This window comes from Microchirus variegatus (genome assembly GCF_963457635.1).
Source record: "Microchirus variegatus genome assembly, chromosome: 18".
NCBI lineage: Eukaryota > Metazoa > Chordata > Actinopteri > Pleuronectiformes > Soleidae > Microchirus > Microchirus variegatus.
The window spans coordinates 15,273,012-15,289,524 of NC_139819.1; the positions used below are offsets into that span (position 1 = coordinate 15,273,012).

A 16,513-nucleotide genomic window follows, 5' to 3' on the forward strand; every position below is an offset into this window, starting at 1 on the left:
TTAGCTTATTACATTGTTTTTCCCCACAAAAATATTCTTAACATTGTTCAAATTCACGTGGGCTAATTTTGTGAGCGGTCCACGGTTGTCAGAAATGTGCTCAGAGTGAGCCCTCCTGTCGCTAGTTCTCTCTGTGCTGCCCATATGTCAAAGGCTTTGTGCTTTTCATCGACATCGAGGCGACACAAGGGAAAAAAACACAGCTGGATCCAAGTATTCATGCTAGCAGCTCCACTAGCAGCATTTTTCTCTGGACCAGCCTTTTCCCTTCGGCCGCTTTGACGTCGACAAGGTACGGTATCATGAAAATAACCTTTAAACGGAAACTGGTCCACTGGTGTGTATTTTTTTTTTTTACTACAGGAGCTTTCTATTCCTGACCTATTTTTTCCAGCTGTCTCTCCCTCTCCCCCAATTTCTCTCTGTCTGGCTAACGCTAGCTTCCACTTTAGCATCCCCAGAGCTAGCCGCTAAGCTAATTAGCCTCCTGCTGCTATAATAGCAGGTAGAGCAGGTATGAGCGGATCAAGTGGAGTCAGGGGAGGACAGAGCAGCTTAACTCTCCCCACTAACAGTTTTCGCCTTCAAATAACTCTCTGTTAGCAACTGTGATATGTACACAACTAACCCCAGAGCAGGGTTAGTTGTGTACATATCACAGTTATTAGTCAAGTCTCCCTTAATAAGACATAAAGTTAAGAAATGTGAGTTGATACTGTCATCTGCTTTATTGTATTGTATTTTTCTTCCAGGGCCTCCTCACTAATGTATATTTTCACCATTGTGATCATGAGAGTATTAATTATAAGTGAAAGTCAGTGTAGTATCAAACTCCAAACTAAAGTGGTTTATCCACTTTTCATCCATATCTGATTTGAAGTGTTTCTGAGCTAAATTGGAAAGAAGTCAATAATTGGCAGACTGAATAACATAAGGTAATAATGATAACAATAAGGGATGCATGCTGATATGCCGATATATCGGTAGTGCTTGGGCCAATAACCGATACCAATAGTGAGATGTGTTACGCTGCTTTTCCACGATACAGTTGTAGCACAGCACAGCTCGATTATACGGTTTGGGTTTTTTCCATTACTAAAGTACCTCCTCATCATGGATTGAGCAGCCATACCATGACTGCACAAAAATGCCACAACGTTGTTTTATACGTGACTAAATGTTGGAAATTAAAGTTTTTTAACTGATCTACAGTTCAACATTGTTCGGGTTGATTTCTGTGTAGACATCACGCTCATGACTCATCAAGTGTCGACCAGTTACTGAATCGGTAATCGATAATGGAAAAGCAAAAGTACCTTATATAATCACATCAAAAAAATCAGAACTATCCCTTTAAAGTATCTTTTAATAACAGCCTTGTTTGTCATTGTTTCTAACCATTACACTTAGTTCAGCTCTGTTTCACCAATGCTAATGAGATTTAAACTGGCCTCTGTTCATTCTACAGGATTTAATGTCTGTAATCTGGTTTTCGTGTAATCTGAATTACAGCCTCGGTCTGAGTGGTGGCATGCTAACATTACAGAGAGAGTGAGCACACAATAACCAGCTCTGGTTCAGGTTAGGTATGCAGCTACCACGACGATGTATCTGGTAGATGGACGTCCATATACCTGACGTTATATCTAGGGAAGGCTCAAAACTGGTTTTAGTCCAATTCAGTCTTTTATACAAACATCTAAGCTATTAATGGCACAATACTGCTGATACAATTGTCATAAGAATCCATGCTGCAACTGTGTTACAAATATTATGTTTGTAGGACAAAATAACATAACATGACTGAGTTAAAATGCTGCTTTTATTTACATTTTTCTGCTCAAAACTAAAATCCTTTTTTGTTCTTTTCTTATTTTATCATAAATTAAGTCCACACACCAATGACATAATTACAACTGCATGGCAGACATGTGAGGCACCTCACTAACCTTCTGACTGTGGTGAAGGTTTATCTTTATATCTCTCTGTGAAGCATTCATAATTAGGGTTTATGTGTCAATGATTTTGACCAGTATCAGGCAACGATGCCAATAATCAGTATCAGATTTGCTAATTTCTAATTATCTTGTAAACTACACATTCCACTTTGTGGTGCAGCTTGGTTTGGTCAAGGGCAGAGATTACAGAGTTTAAACCATCAAACCCACAGAGACATCAGGACTTCAGAATGAGTGACAAAGCAGACTTAATGAACATGATTCAACTAGTGCAGAACAAATCACATTTGTAAGTTCTCACACTTGCATGAGAGTTGTATAACGTTGTAAGTTGGTTCATTGATATGTTGATGTTGTCATGCGTTATGCTCCATCTTGTTTTAAATCTGCAACACAATAAATAATTAACTGAAGCGAATATCATCTGATCACACATCACACTGCTTGTTTGAAGGCATAATTAGTAATTTCACTGTGAGAAAAGAATCATAGAAAACTCTGCCTGATTTCCTTTGTGTCTCATTGCCTGGTGAGTCAGCTGTTCACGTAAACAGAAAGAATAGACATCCTCCTCTCCCTCTTTTTTTTTTTGATCCACTCTTATTTTCGACATCGGGTTTCAGGCCTAAACTCTTGTTATCAAGGAAGTTTTGGCTTAACTCTTCCTCAAAGCTGCAATCAGAGGCTTTTATTTTGACCGGCTTAAGTTCTGTGGTTCCTCCCCCACAGTCTGAAAACAGAGCCACTCAAACACAGAAGTGCAGCACTTTCCTGCTGAGGCCTGAAGTGAACTCATTCACTTAACATAAAGATATGTGTTACATTTTATTTACAGGGATAGTTCATTTCACTAGCAAGCACTTTTCAGATCTGCTTCGGAGAGCTCAGGAAAACAATACAACCCTGCGTTCTCAGCAGTGGCTGACCTGTTTGTTATGAAACTTTAGGGCTTCATAAACCAGGTAATGACGGCGTAGATACAGTGTTAATTGGAGCTTCCGGTCCATGTCGCCTTCAATACCATTTGGCCCATCAACCTTTAAAGCAATTTAAATATTTCATTCTCCATTTTGTATAATATAGTAAACTGAAGCAGACAGCCACCTCAATAGTAAGCTTACCTCTCAACAGAACCTCAACAAACCCTCTGCTTCCTGATCAGTGATATTCAGCATTTCCTTTACAGTTAAATGTTTCTTTCGCTTGCGTTGGTTCCAGTGGTGTGCTGCTGCAGATCTAAATCGTTGTATTTTGCTCTGTGACTAGTCGTGATTATCCTGCTGTTTGTTGCCTTTGATCAGTTCAGCCACTCTGTGCACTTGACAACTTGAGATGTAAATGGTTTCAGAAATCAGAAAAGTGTCTGATGGCAAGCAGCAGTTTATCAGAAAGACAGAAAACATACGTTTCCTGCATCAGCTTCCTGATCCTAGTGTTGTTTCTTTTTTGTCAGCAGCTGTGTCTGAGGCTGATGATGTGGTATGAAGATGGAGGCTCCTGAATACCTGGACCTGGATGAGATCGACTTCTCTGATGATTCCGTGGTCAGTATGAACATCTTTATATATAAAATATAATTAAACTATGTGAGGCTGCAAGGCCTGTATGTTATGTTTTTTTTTGTACAGGGATAAAAAAACAAAGCATTACAGTGTTGATCTTGATCTGGGGTGCGATCACAGGGGAACTCACAATAAGAATAATATGGGGAAACAGTCATTGTGCAACACTTGATATATTTGAATTTCGAGTATAAATGCATTTACACCAAATCCAGTGCAACATTTTTGTGTGCAGTGAGTTTGTACACAAAGTGTTTGCATCAACCCAACTTTTGCATCAGTCACTCTGGGTGCTGTTTACTTGAATTTAAACATTTAAATGTGTTTACATGATGTGATGCTGTTCTAGATGTTAATTGCTGTTGAGATTTTGCCAGTGTCCGTCTGTTCTATTAGAAATGGAGGTCAATGTTTTGCATGCCTCTTACTGAAATAACTCACATTCATATACACTGTGTGAAAGCACACATTCAACAGGGAATTTGGCAACAAATCCAGTCATTAAGGATGTGACGTTCACTTACTTTTATTAACAGCTATACATTTAAAGCTGAAAATATTTCAGTGAAATCCTTCACCTGTTCTTCCCTGGCGCCCCCAGTAGGGGGCAGCATCGCACTCAACAACACATCATAAAGCCATGTCTATCTTTAATAAACACATGGTGCATACCCACAGAAAGGTCAGAAACTCGGATAAAAGCTCATATAAACCATTCTTGTGTTCACCAATCACAGTTTAAACACCAATCGATCAAACCAGCAGTAACCAAAAACACCGTAACAGTGTTGATGTTGAAAAGCGGCACCGGAGAATAAACATGATTATGCAAAATAGGTGCAAAACAAAAACCCACTTTAAAGAAACGCAACCAGAAATGTTGTCAGAAATGTGAAGAAAAGTGTTTAGTCATATCTGTCTTAAATGACTCTGTATTCTAACAGTGTTTGCTCAGTGGCATGAGTCTCTCAGTCTCACAGTAAATCCAGGAGAACCTTTTTACATTATCCCACAATGTTTAATCAGAAGTCAGAACTGTGCAAAGATGAGGTCCTCTCTGCTGGTGAGGTACGGCTATTTCTTCATGAATAAATGCCTTGCCTCCTCACCAAACAAGGCTCACAACAGCAATGAACAGGAAGTTAGCCTGCCAGCAACTTAAACTGTGAAGAAGATACTGCATCAGTGTTTTACTCTCTGCTTCATGTTGCAAATAACATTCTTACCTTATCCTGTAGTATTCAGTGACGTCTCTGAAGAGCATCCCAGAGCTGTCCAGGAGAAGCGATGGTCAAGTTGAGGAGAGACCAGGTAATGAAAGTGATGCTAATGCCTTATTTCCACATAGTTTTGATGTGTCAGTTTTGACACATACCAACTCGTACCAAAATATGCATGGAAAACAATATACATATATAGATGACTAAATATGTACATTTTGTCTAAGCAGCATAGATGTATATGCACTGCATCCATAGGAGATTTGCCACCCTTTTTCATGTAATTTTGAATATTCATGATGTATTTTATAATTTTTATTTTGTCATCATTATTTTTATTATTATTATTATTATTATTATTGTTATCAGTAGTAGTATTATCATTATTATTTAGGGCTGTCAAAAGATTAACATTTTTAATCAGATTAATCACAGGGTAGCTGTGGATTAATTACGATTAATCACGATTAATTACCATTCGTAAATATGCAAGAAAAATTTTAATTTTCTCTTTATATTGTTGTAGGAACGGAGAGATAAATAAAGTATGTGAATATAAATGTAAAGAACAATAAAATACTGTAAATAACTTGTAAAAACCTATACAAACTTAGTAAAAAATTGCATTGTAAAGAACCCACATTATAAGACAATATAAATAAATAGAAAGAATAAAATACTGTAAATAACTTTGAAAAAACTTTGAAAAAAACTACACATTGCACTGTAAATAACTCACATTATAAGTAAAATATAAAGTATAGAAGTTAAATAGTTTTTTTGGGGGAACTAAACCCACAGCAGGAGAAGCACTGCTTCTGCTAGTTAGCATTAGCGTCAGCTAGCATTCTGACGCTAATGTTAGCTGCTGTCTGTGTCCCCGTTAGTTAGACAGTGACTGTTAATGTTATGATTATATCATTATCTGCGCCACTTACAACTGTGTCTTTCTTTCTTTTTTCTTCCTCTTCTAACTTCCTGATTGATAACTCCTCTTCATTTTCCTTCAGCTTCATTTACAACTTGCAGAACGATAATTTCACGCAGAATGCATTAAGGTCCGAGTGTCGGGAGCCCCCCTATCGACTCGGGGCCCCATGCAGTTGCCTGCCTTGCCTGTTCATAAACTGCACGTCTACTCGTAGCGCGATGAAAGTGAGAAAGTGCGTTAATGCGTTAAAAAAATGTACGCGTTAATTCCACAAATTAAACATCCTGCGTTAACGCGTTAATTTTGACAGCCCTTTTATTATTATTTACAAGGTTGGTAGTTAATGCGCATTGCTGTGAATATACTGTATTTAATGACTCACAAATACATTCAAACTTCAGGAATGTTATAAGTAACTCTTTTTTCATATGATGTATGACATTGTTGTATTACAAAATTTTGCGGAACTTTTTTTGGCAAATTTGACATATTTAATCACACAACACAGTTGACTATCAACAAAGTCATACTACTTAACTGATTTGAATTATCTGATGGACAATGCCTTTTTTTGCTAATGTCCTGTGATATAATAGTATGCGACCATATTATGGTCTCCGTAGAAATGAGATAATTGGACATTGGATTTTATTTTCAGTAGACAGGCACAGGGACACAGAGCTGTGTGGAAACAAACCAGAAGTGGCATCAAATGTTTAATGCACCACGACCTAGGTTGATCTCTCACCCTCTCTGCTTGTCGTACAGCTCTGGCCATCAACTGGAGTCGAAGCGTTTCCTCCCACAGCGGTGTGGGAATCAAACCCACAGGGCTAGCTGAGGTCCACAGTAAGTTCCGGCCAGTGAAGAGGGTCTCGCCGCTCAAACACCAACCAGAAACCAACGACTCTGAATCTGATGGGAAAGTCCAGGGTGTTGGGCTAGGGGAGCTGGGCGAAGGCAGTAAAGATGACCCCACCTCAGAAAAGCCCAATCACACCTCTTCCCCCTCTGATGGATCAGGAGGAAAGGCAAAAGGCCTTAGTAGCGTTGGCATTGGTGTTGTTGGTGCGAACAACGCTCAGGCCCTGTTTGGGGAGCTGGAACACTACGACTTGGACATGGACGAGATCCTCGATGTACCTTATATTAAGTCCAGTCAGCAGATGTCCACTCTGCCACGTGTCCCCCATGACAAGCGCTCGGTGACGGGGAGTAACCTGGGTGGGGGCACCCTGGAGAGGAACCGGGGTGGAGGGCTGAAGAGTTCTACGTTATCCCACAATGAATCGCTGAGCCTTGGAAGCAGCAGCTCACAGACCCCGGTAGATGCAGAATAACCTGTAGTTAAGTTTTGTGATTAATGGCAACAGTTATTAACTTTATTAAAACCTTAATCATTATCAGCATAAGAAAATGTCATGTTAATCATGTCAATATTTATGGTGACAAATGTCGCATAATTACAGACTTATTTTGTCTCTTAAGTGAAACAAGTGACCCGTTCATGTGGTTTCAAACCAATAAGGGTTTTTGAAGTGTGGTTAGAGAGGCGCTAAGTCATATTCAGCACTGAATGCCTTATGTGTACTCTCTGTGCCTCGAGCCAGCATAAGACAGATTAAGACATAAAACAACCCTTAAATAAAAGGTTAATCTGGCAGTATTTTCTTTTTATTATTATTATTATTATTATTATTATTATTATTATTTGAGACATGATTTGATCCTGATATGCTTGCTACAGAGTAACAAATACTTCAGTTTCCTGTTAAAAAACAAACCTGCCTAACAATAAGATGAGCATATTATAGATTCAAGCTTATGTGGATTTCATAAGGTGAGTCTTTTGTTAGTTACAGTTAACTGGATGTTGATTTTATGCTCTATTCTATCTTATCTTACGTGTCGATCTAAACCCAAACCCCCATTTTTTTTTCCAAGCAGAAAGTGTCAATACTGAATATCTAACCTTTGTTAATGTGTAGTTGTTCAAAATTATACTGTGATAATAATTGTTCATAAATGATTGCCCATATTGAATGTATGTGTTTAACTGATACCTGTGTCTTTTATGTGCAGTACTGTGTTCTGTCTCCGGTGAAGTGGTCAGACTTAAGAAAGTCCAAATCGATGGATCCAGATCTCCACCATCTCCACCGTTCCCAAGCTGGAGGAGGTTATCAGCCAGAGCCGCTCTCCTCAGGTCTCCTCAGCTGCTCTTCCTCCCTCTCGTCATTCTCTGATGCAGGTATGTCCTGAACTCCCAAAGCCTTTCTTCTGTCTTTGTCGATGTTTGTGTGATGTTTGACTAATGTCCTCCAGACAAATTGCTGTCTGCTCGGGTCTACCCAGACTCCCAGACACAGAGACCCAGTGTGGAGCCTGCAGGTGGCCCAGGGCTCATGTATCCCCTACCAGGATGCAGCATGAGCAGACAGGATGGATCCAAACCCTGGGCCGCTGGACCAGGAGCAGGAGGTACAGGAGGAGGTGGTGGCCTGAGGGGGTTTGGAGGAGGAGGAGAGTTGGATGAAGAGACAAAGAAAAACCAGAACATTATCAACATTGTCAGAGAAGGACAGATCTCCCTGCTGGTGAGTTTGGGGTCATCAGAGGTTCTGAATAATCGGGTGCAGAAGGTGTGCCATCTAATATGACATCTTCCTCTCCTTCACCTTGTCTTTTTTTCTCTCTTCCTTCCATTTCTATCCTCCCCTTCCTCTACTCCTTCCCTTCTTGTTTCCTTTCCTTTCTCCTCCTGTTTCTCTTTCTCTCCCTTACTTTCTCCTCCTCATCATTTACTACCACCAATTCTTCACCCTCCTCCTGGTCCTCCTCATCTACTTGCAACTGCTCTTTTATTCTTTTTCTCCATATTTTCTGTCTCTCATCCCCCTTGATTCCTTACTGTCTTTACCCCATCGACTCTCCTCAACACGATCCTCTTCCCTCTCCTCCTCTCTTATTCCCCTCCCTTTCACACTTCCTCTTGTTTTTTCTCTGTTTGTATCCTATTTTTTCTCTCTCTCCTCTTTCTCCCCCTGTTCCTGTATCCCTTCCACCCTACATGTTCCTCCTTTCACCCCATCTGTCTTACTCCACATTCGTCTTGTTTCTCATCCTCTTTTCTCTCCTCTGCCCTCTCACCTCATACTTGCACCTACCCTACTTCACCTTTCTGCTCCACCTCTTCTTTTCTGTCCTACATCCCCCACCTTTCGTTTCTTCTACTCTCCCTCCTCTTCCTCCTCCAGCCTCACCTGGCAGCAGATAACCTGGAGCTGATCACAGACGAGGACGGGAACAACCTACTTCACATCTCAGCATCTCATGGTCACGCTGACTGTCTGCAGCATCTCACCTCTCTTATGGGAGAAGACTGCCTCAATGAACGCAACAACCAGCAGCTCACCCCTGCAGGCCTGGGCGTCAAGGTGTGTGTGTCTCTGTGTTGTAAACTTCTACATCAGTTCTTTTCGCAGCAGAAGAATTGTAGACCAAACGGAGTTAACTTATTTATTCACTCATTTTAACAGTGTGACAGGATTCCACCTGGTGGTCCTTACTGTGCGTGTCTGTGTGTGTGTTGATTTCAGAACGGTCACCTGGAGTGTGTCAGGTGGATGGTGAGTGAAACAGAAGCCATCGCAGAGCTCAGCTGCACCAGAGAACATCCCAGTCTGATCCACTATGCAGCTCGCTATGGGCAGGTAATACACACACACAAACATGGTACTGTTACCACAGTAACGGTTGCATGTCGCAAGCAAGAAACACAAATGTAGGGTAGCCTACATTTCATTTTCATTTTGGTTAGTACTCCAGACCTGCTAACCTCTATGCATTTTGCATAGCAGATACACATTTTAACATTAAACTACACAACAACAATTTGCCACTTCAAACTACAAGAAAAGGGCTGGCAGCATCTGTTTACGTGCATCAGTGCAGCAGCCCACAGGCTACACCGTATATGGGTCTAACTTTAGCTAATTTAGCTTGCTGGGAAAAGAAGACTTCGACCAATTATTGCCTTAGTTTACACCCCAGTGTCAAACACAGTTGGAGAGCCGGAGAGATGCCAAATTGCAAGTGACAAAATCTATTTTATTCGTAAATAAATTCGAAATTTAAAGTTAAAACAAGTTAAGGATTACAGTTTCAAGTGCACGTGGCACAGAAATAATACCATACAACAAATACTGGGCTGATGTTGATTATGGTGTGTGTGTGTGTGTTGCGCCTGCAGTTAATAAACATGACGTCTGATACTGACAGGGAGAGCGAGGGCAGCAAATCTAAACAGAAGAGAATAATGTGCCCCTCAGAAGTAATATAAAATGTCTGTTTAAGGGACATTTTTCAGTTATTTCTGTCATGTTAAAGTCCTGTTGGAGGGACATAACATGTCCTTTGGGATTGTCAGTTAGACATTTAAAATGAATCAGAGTAATATATACAACTGTATGGGTAGAAATCAAATGTTAAATAAGAATTGCCTTTTCATTAAAAGAGTACTTGATTTCTTCATTGTCTATTTGTATGTTGAATATCTGACATAAGTGAGTGGGGAAGTGATAAGTAAGCATGTAAGAGATACATATTAATTACGTAACTGTATCAGCCAAAATGACAAACCAAAAGGTCATTGAAAATGGTATAATTTTTAATAACAATAAATACCAGGTAAGTTGCTACTCAAAAAAAACTGTCAAGGTTGGCAGGTCTGCTACTCTCTCTACACACACACGCTACAATCTGGTACAAAGCATATTTTCCATAATGCTTGTCCCTGTCCCATAACCTAAACTAACTATCAAACATAAAGCCTTTAACTTAGTCATCTGGTGACAAGTTAGGTTTTGATGAATGTTGAAGTCTCCACTCAATGGCTGTGAGCCTCATCTTTTCTCAAAGCACTGCAGCAAAGGTTGCACTGCCTTCGTGTGGAAGACAGCTGAACTGCTCCAGTATGTTACACGGTGTCCATATTTTTAAAAGATAATTGTGTTAACCCTGCAGGTACCAGCAGTCGTCTACGTTTCCTTTCACACTGTGACCTCATTCAGTAGTTTGAAGTAGAATGAAAACATTCTCTGAATGTTTGTGTTATTGCCACTTGTCTCACAAACATGGTAAAAATAATTGTGTCTCGGTGTCTGTCTGTCTCTACAGGAGAAGGTTTTGCTGTGGTTGCTGCAGTTCATGCAGGAACAGGCAATTTCTCTGGATGAGGTTGACCAGAATGGAAACACTGCAGTCCACATAGCAGCTCAGTATGGACACCTCACCTGTATACAGGTGTGGACTGCTGGACACGCACTTTAGATTCTTTAATCACTTTTCCTCCTAATCCTACAGGTTGTATGACAGAAATGTTAACGTTCACACTCATTTTTGGTAAAATCTTCCTCTGAAGAGTCAACATCACATTAATCTGCTTCATAGTAACTGAAGATGGTGCTGTAGTGATTTTTACTTTTAGCATGTGTTTTTCTTGCAGTGGTAGCAGACTGTTCTTTTTTTTTACCCTGGTGGAAGAGGATGTTATCAGTTATAAGCTTCCTGTTGGCTGACCTGACCTGCTTGTGTGTTTTCAGACACTGGTGGAGTACGGCTCTAATGTAACAGTCCAGAACCAAGCAGGCGAGCGACCTTCCCAGTGTGCTGAACGGCAGGGGCACACTACCTGTGCTCGGTACTTGGTCGTCGTAGAAACGTGCATGTCCCTAGCGTCACAGGTTGTTAAACTCACCAAGCAGCTCAATGAGTAAGTTGCAGTATTTCTTTTGTCCACTTAGACTCAATGATACACTGAATAGATTTTTGTGGTCAAAGGTTAAAGTGACCTCAAGTTTTCTTATAAGTGATGTTTAAAGAACAACTGAAAAGGAAGAATGGGGAAGAAGGACTAATAATCACGACAAAGTTAAGGTGTGTGAAGGAAGCTGCATAAACATCCGGTTTATTTTTCAGAATAAAAGCTCCTGTGTTGACGCCACATCGTATTTCTCTTTACTACATTACAAAAAGAGTCCTTGTGAGCTCAGCCTGCTCCTGTTTATTCGGTCGGTAGAAAAACTGCCCTGTTTAAATTTTGTAAACACAACACAGTGTATTTCGTTGCAAGAAGAAAGCTGCCCAGCAACAGTGAATTATATTTTCTGATTGGCTAGTTGGTCGCTAATTCAAGACAGCTGTATGAATGAACTACGCAGAGCAAACTGCCTTTGCGTCATCGATTCATATATGACTAATTTATGTGCAGTGACTTTTATCACTTATCAGCGTGAGCAATGTCTTGTGTGGCGTGTGAGTGTGTGAACTTATTGAAATGCGTGTCTCACGCAGAATGCAGCTTTAAGCTGCCACTGGAAATACCAGAGCAAGCTGCCACGGGTGCAGTCTGGCGCCGTCACGCATAGCACCTACTTAATGCACTTGGAACCTTGCCAGAGCAGGTACTAAAAATAGTACCTAGTACTATTTTCCAGGTTCTAATATGCTAGTGGAATAGGCAACTTTACCGTGCCAAGGCGAGGCGAGTAGAGCAAATGGAAATGTGCCAAAAGTGTTGGGCAGCGATAGCAAACATCTGGTTCATATTCTAGTGAAGTTACTGATAGTATACAGTATTAATGATATTTTAACTTTGAAAAATAGCTAGCTACGTTTATATTTTGAACTACTATTCTGATATGTTTAAGTTGACAGTTGATTTGTTTCTGTCACCAGGAAGAGTTGTGAGCTTGTGTCAGTGTTTACTCTGACATCTGTGTATTTTCTCCTCATGCAGGCAGGCCACAGAGAGGATAGCACTACAGAAACAATTGCAGAGACTAATGGACCCCAACCCCAATAAGGCGGAGGGGACACCAACCCGGTCACCTAGGTAACACACACACACACACACACACACACACACACACACATTTTCCCACACACACACACACACATTTTCCCAAGTCAAAACCTTGTAGCAAACCACACATTTAGAATTGCTGGTCTCTAATAAACAGATATCAAGATGGAGCACTTAAGGTATGCAAATCAACAAACTGAAAAACTGTGCCACAGCATAGAAATTTGGTAAAAATTACTTGGAGTAATTATGAGAAACATGAAGAAACACACTAAGAAGCTTTTAAAGGTAAAGGATGATTTATCTCTCCCTCTCTGGACTCCAGTTCCCATCAGCCCTCCATGGAGGCATGGCCAGAGATGATGTTGACCGCAGAGGGGACTCCAGGAGATGGTCATTGGTTAGTTCGTCAGGGTGGGGTTAGTCAAGACTCCGTGGTACGGCAGCTGTTGGGGAAAGACACGTCAGACACGCTATGTCCCAAAGAGAGGTTGCCACCTGCAGGCAGCCTGAGCAGAGATGGCTCCTGTGGTGCCGGGGCCTCTGGGGGCCGCAGGGCAGGGTTAATGGAGAGGAGGGAGCTCAAATTAGCAAGACTCAAACAGATCATGCAACGCTCTCTCAGTGAGTCAGATTCAGATGGTTATCCGCCAGAAGAAGGTAAAAACCAAGGAGCCCCACCCCCAAATGCGCAGCGTCCTGATAGGCCCTCCCACCTGCCAATCACGGAGGAGGAGTCTGCATCAAACCACCTTAATTTGATGAACCACCTTCCCACCTCCTCCTCCACAGTTGAGAGGAAACAGGCATCCTCTCTCAGTGGGTCAAAGTCAGTTGACAGCATTGGTTGTAACCCGTCTCCTACCTCCAGCGACCCAGACGCTGCAGACAGTAAAACTCCAGACTCTTCCATCGACTCCCAGGACGGCGCCAATGGTCTGAAAGTTGCCACCAGCCCCAAAAGTGCACTGAAGTCTCCGTCATCTCGCAGGAAGACGTCCCAGAACCTCAAGCTGAGGGTCACTTTTGACGAGCAGGTCCACAAGAGCTCGAGTCAGGAGGGGGAACCAACCAAAGGGCATCATGGGAAGGAGAGGACTCCAACAGGAAGTTCTGAGAGCAAGCGTCCGTTTGGGACGTTCCGCTCCATCATGGAGACGCTGAGTGGGAACACTAATCACAACAACAATAACAACAACAGTGGAGGTCAGTCAGGCTCAGGGATCAAACCGCCCACATGTCAGAACTCACCAGGCAGGAAGTCGGAGAGTAAGAGCAGCACAGGTGGCACTAGAGGCAAAAGCAAAACCAGTAACGTTTAACCATCAAGTGCCTACTGAAGGGCAGAGAACACAGAGTGAACCGAGGCACAGAACGGGAGAAACTATTCAATCAAATCAGTCATTTATACTGTGTGTTTAGAATCATACTTTCCCACGATCCTTAGCTCACAATACCAACACAAATGTAATGGTTGTATTTGATATTCATCAATTATAGCTATAACTTTAATTCAAAGTAACTTCTTTATGACCTCCACCTTATTCCTGAAAGCGCTACTGGAGAAATGGTTTTGGGTAGACCTTCCGGAGCATAAGCTGAAACAGCAGTACGCTATGTATTTCCAGTGTCAGTGGTGTGCTGGATAACACTGTTTCTGCAATGCATGATCATCGTGCAGTTTGTGTATCACCTGAGGTTGAAATTAGAACCAAGGCTTGGTGATGTGGGACACTAAGGCTCTGAATTGGCTCTTTGTCTGTCTTTAAATAAATAAGAGTGTGCCCCTCCTCTTTTTTGACAGAGTCCTAATCAGAATTGGTGTTAATTTGACACTTTTATTGTTACTTTCATACTAGAGAATTTAATCAAAGAAGGCAGTGAATGATTACATCATCATCCCGTTTGAGGTTTTAACAGATGATGTTCCCAAATTTTACATTTCATCACCAAGAGTCACACACTGGTGATTAGCATCCAGTTATCATGCAAAACTCAGGAGGTCGCATACAGGTACCATGGGCCATAGGAATAAGAACGATTATCTATGCCGTTTCTGAAAGACTTTAATCTGTGTAAAGATGATGAAAAGAACCTTTGTCTGTATCTCACTCAGATTCCTGCACGAACACCATTTATTATAAAAAAATTCTGTTTTCACTTATAAGGTTCTTATTGGAAAAGTGCTCGATAACAGAGTTTGATCTTTGTTGTGGAGATGAAAGGTTTGTGTTTCTCTGCCTCTATGTGCAAGACTAAAGATTAATTATTAGTATTTATGTTTATAAACATTTATATGATTTGAAATGTTTAAAAATGTCACTATAATCATGCACGTAGATTAACGTGCACCAGCACAACAATTTACTCAACACTTTTTTTAGTTTTTTCTACTTTCAGTGTTTATTATCTATGCAGTATTTTTGGCATGAAGTAGACATTAGTTGTGTGATGTGTCTTTGAGACGGGGAGGTTAAATGTTGCACCTTCTACAGCAGTTGAGCGATGAACAGATTATAAAAAACTTTTAAGGAGACGAAGAAGAACAAAACACACTTTATTTTTGACAAAACTGTCATCTTTTACGAGGTTTTGAACATGAACAAAAAGTGTGACACCAGTAGAAAAATGAAATCCTTTCTGGGTTATTCCAGATCATCTTTACTTCACAATACTTGGTCTTCGAAATGTTCACTTAAAAATTATATATATATCTTTTTTTTTAAATTATTATTATTAATTGCAATAATATTGTGAATCTCAATTATTTTTGTGAAGATAATGATAACAGGAAATGCATATGTTGTGCCATGGTTCGCATGAAGCTGCCGTAAACAACAGTTTTTCCCCCCATTATTTCCGTTAACTTACCACAAACCATGCAACATAAAATTTTGCATTATTCGCTTTGGTTAGAATATTTTAACTGAGAGTGAGTGAAAAATGAATGTGTCATGATGCCACATAAGCCAATCAGTGTTGACTATAACAGATATGTGTAGTATATCTGTTATCTGTTTACAAGATACATTGTGGTGAATGATGAAAATGATTCCGTCACCTTGAGTGAATGTTTGGTTTAATTCAAACAAATGTATTTTCTTGAACACAGTTGTCTTAGGATGTTTATATGTATAATTTCTTTTTGTTTGTGTTGATGAAATTCTGATTAAAAATACTGTTTATTTTACTGGAGGTGGGAGAAGGATGAGGGAGTATGAGCTTGATGTCAGTTCTTTACTAAATACATGGAAAAAAATGTGGTCATTGGTGGAAAAGACACTTTAATCTGAAGCACCAGCTTGTACAGAGAGAGAGAGACAGCTGCTTTACACTCCTGTAATTAATTTAAACTGTTGTGAAAATTGAAAACAAACTGAAATAAACAGATTACTGGACTTTTGGATTGTGTCAAATCATATTTAATTCCATAAGAAAATCAGATCTTTAACAACAGATTTTAGCCACAAAATATAAAACTAAAATATCTACATCTACTTATCTTCATAATACGTTTTCCATTTTATTTTGCTGTTACACATCCTTTTCCAGCTGGAAACTGAAGTCATCTCATCCATCTTGTTCATAAATCAAGTTCTTCAAATGGTGTGTAAAAAAAATAATAATAATAATTGAGCTAAGGCTGTAGTCGGACTAAGACGGTCAACTTGCCAAGTCTATATGGAGGAGAAAATAGTTTTATTTGCTGTGTATGTCTGACTCCGCCTCTGTAGGTGGTGCTGTATCTCTGTATAAGCTAATACATAGTGAATCAGTTTCCTGTTGACCTTTATGTCACAGAAAATCAAACAACGAATGGCGAGATGAAAGGTGACTGAGATTGTGCTGTGCTTCTGTATGTTTTGTGCCTGCTGTACATGTTAATTGTGATACAAATGAGATAGAGCATGGCTTTGTGGTTGCTGTGTCGTCTGAAGAAATATGCAGATGAAGTAAAATGTAACCACAGTATTATT

The 16,513-nt window shown here is 40.3% G+C and overlaps 1 protein-coding gene across 1 annotated transcript; it reads left to right on the top strand.

The window, feature by feature from the left end:
• Positions 1-229: 229 nt before the first annotated feature.
• On the top strand, positions 230-14,227 carry sncaip (synuclein, alpha interacting protein). Its single transcript, XM_083905329.1, has 12 exons — positions 230-292; positions 3,415-3,502; positions 4,759-4,831; positions 6,440-6,996; positions 7,754-7,922; positions 7,997-8,268; positions 8,929-9,108; positions 9,271-9,384; positions 10,850-10,975; positions 11,275-11,444; positions 12,471-12,566; positions 12,862-14,227. The coding sequence occupies exons 2-12, from the start codon at positions 3,440-3,442 to the stop codon at positions 13,856-13,858; spliced, it is 2,817 nt and encodes a 938-aa protein (XP_083761455.1). The 5' UTR covers positions 230-292; positions 3,415-3,439; the 3' UTR covers positions 13,859-14,227.
• The last annotated feature ends 2,286 nt before the right edge of the window (positions 14,228-16,513 follow it).

Excerpts from the sequence above, each read along its gene's own strand:
- sncaip (XM_083905329.1), top strand. The coding sequence starts at position 3,440 with ATGAAGATGGAGGCTCCTGAATACCTGGACCTGGATGAGATCGACTTC. Across the intron at positions 4,832-6,439 it reads TCAAGTTGAGGAGAGACCAG|CTCTGGCCATCAACTGGAGT; the intron begins GTAATGAAAGTG and ends CTTGTCGTACAG. Across the intron at positions 9,109-9,270 it reads CTGCAGGCCTGGGCGTCAAG|AACGGTCACCTGGAGTGTGT; the intron begins GTGTGTGTGTCT and ends TGTTGATTTCAG.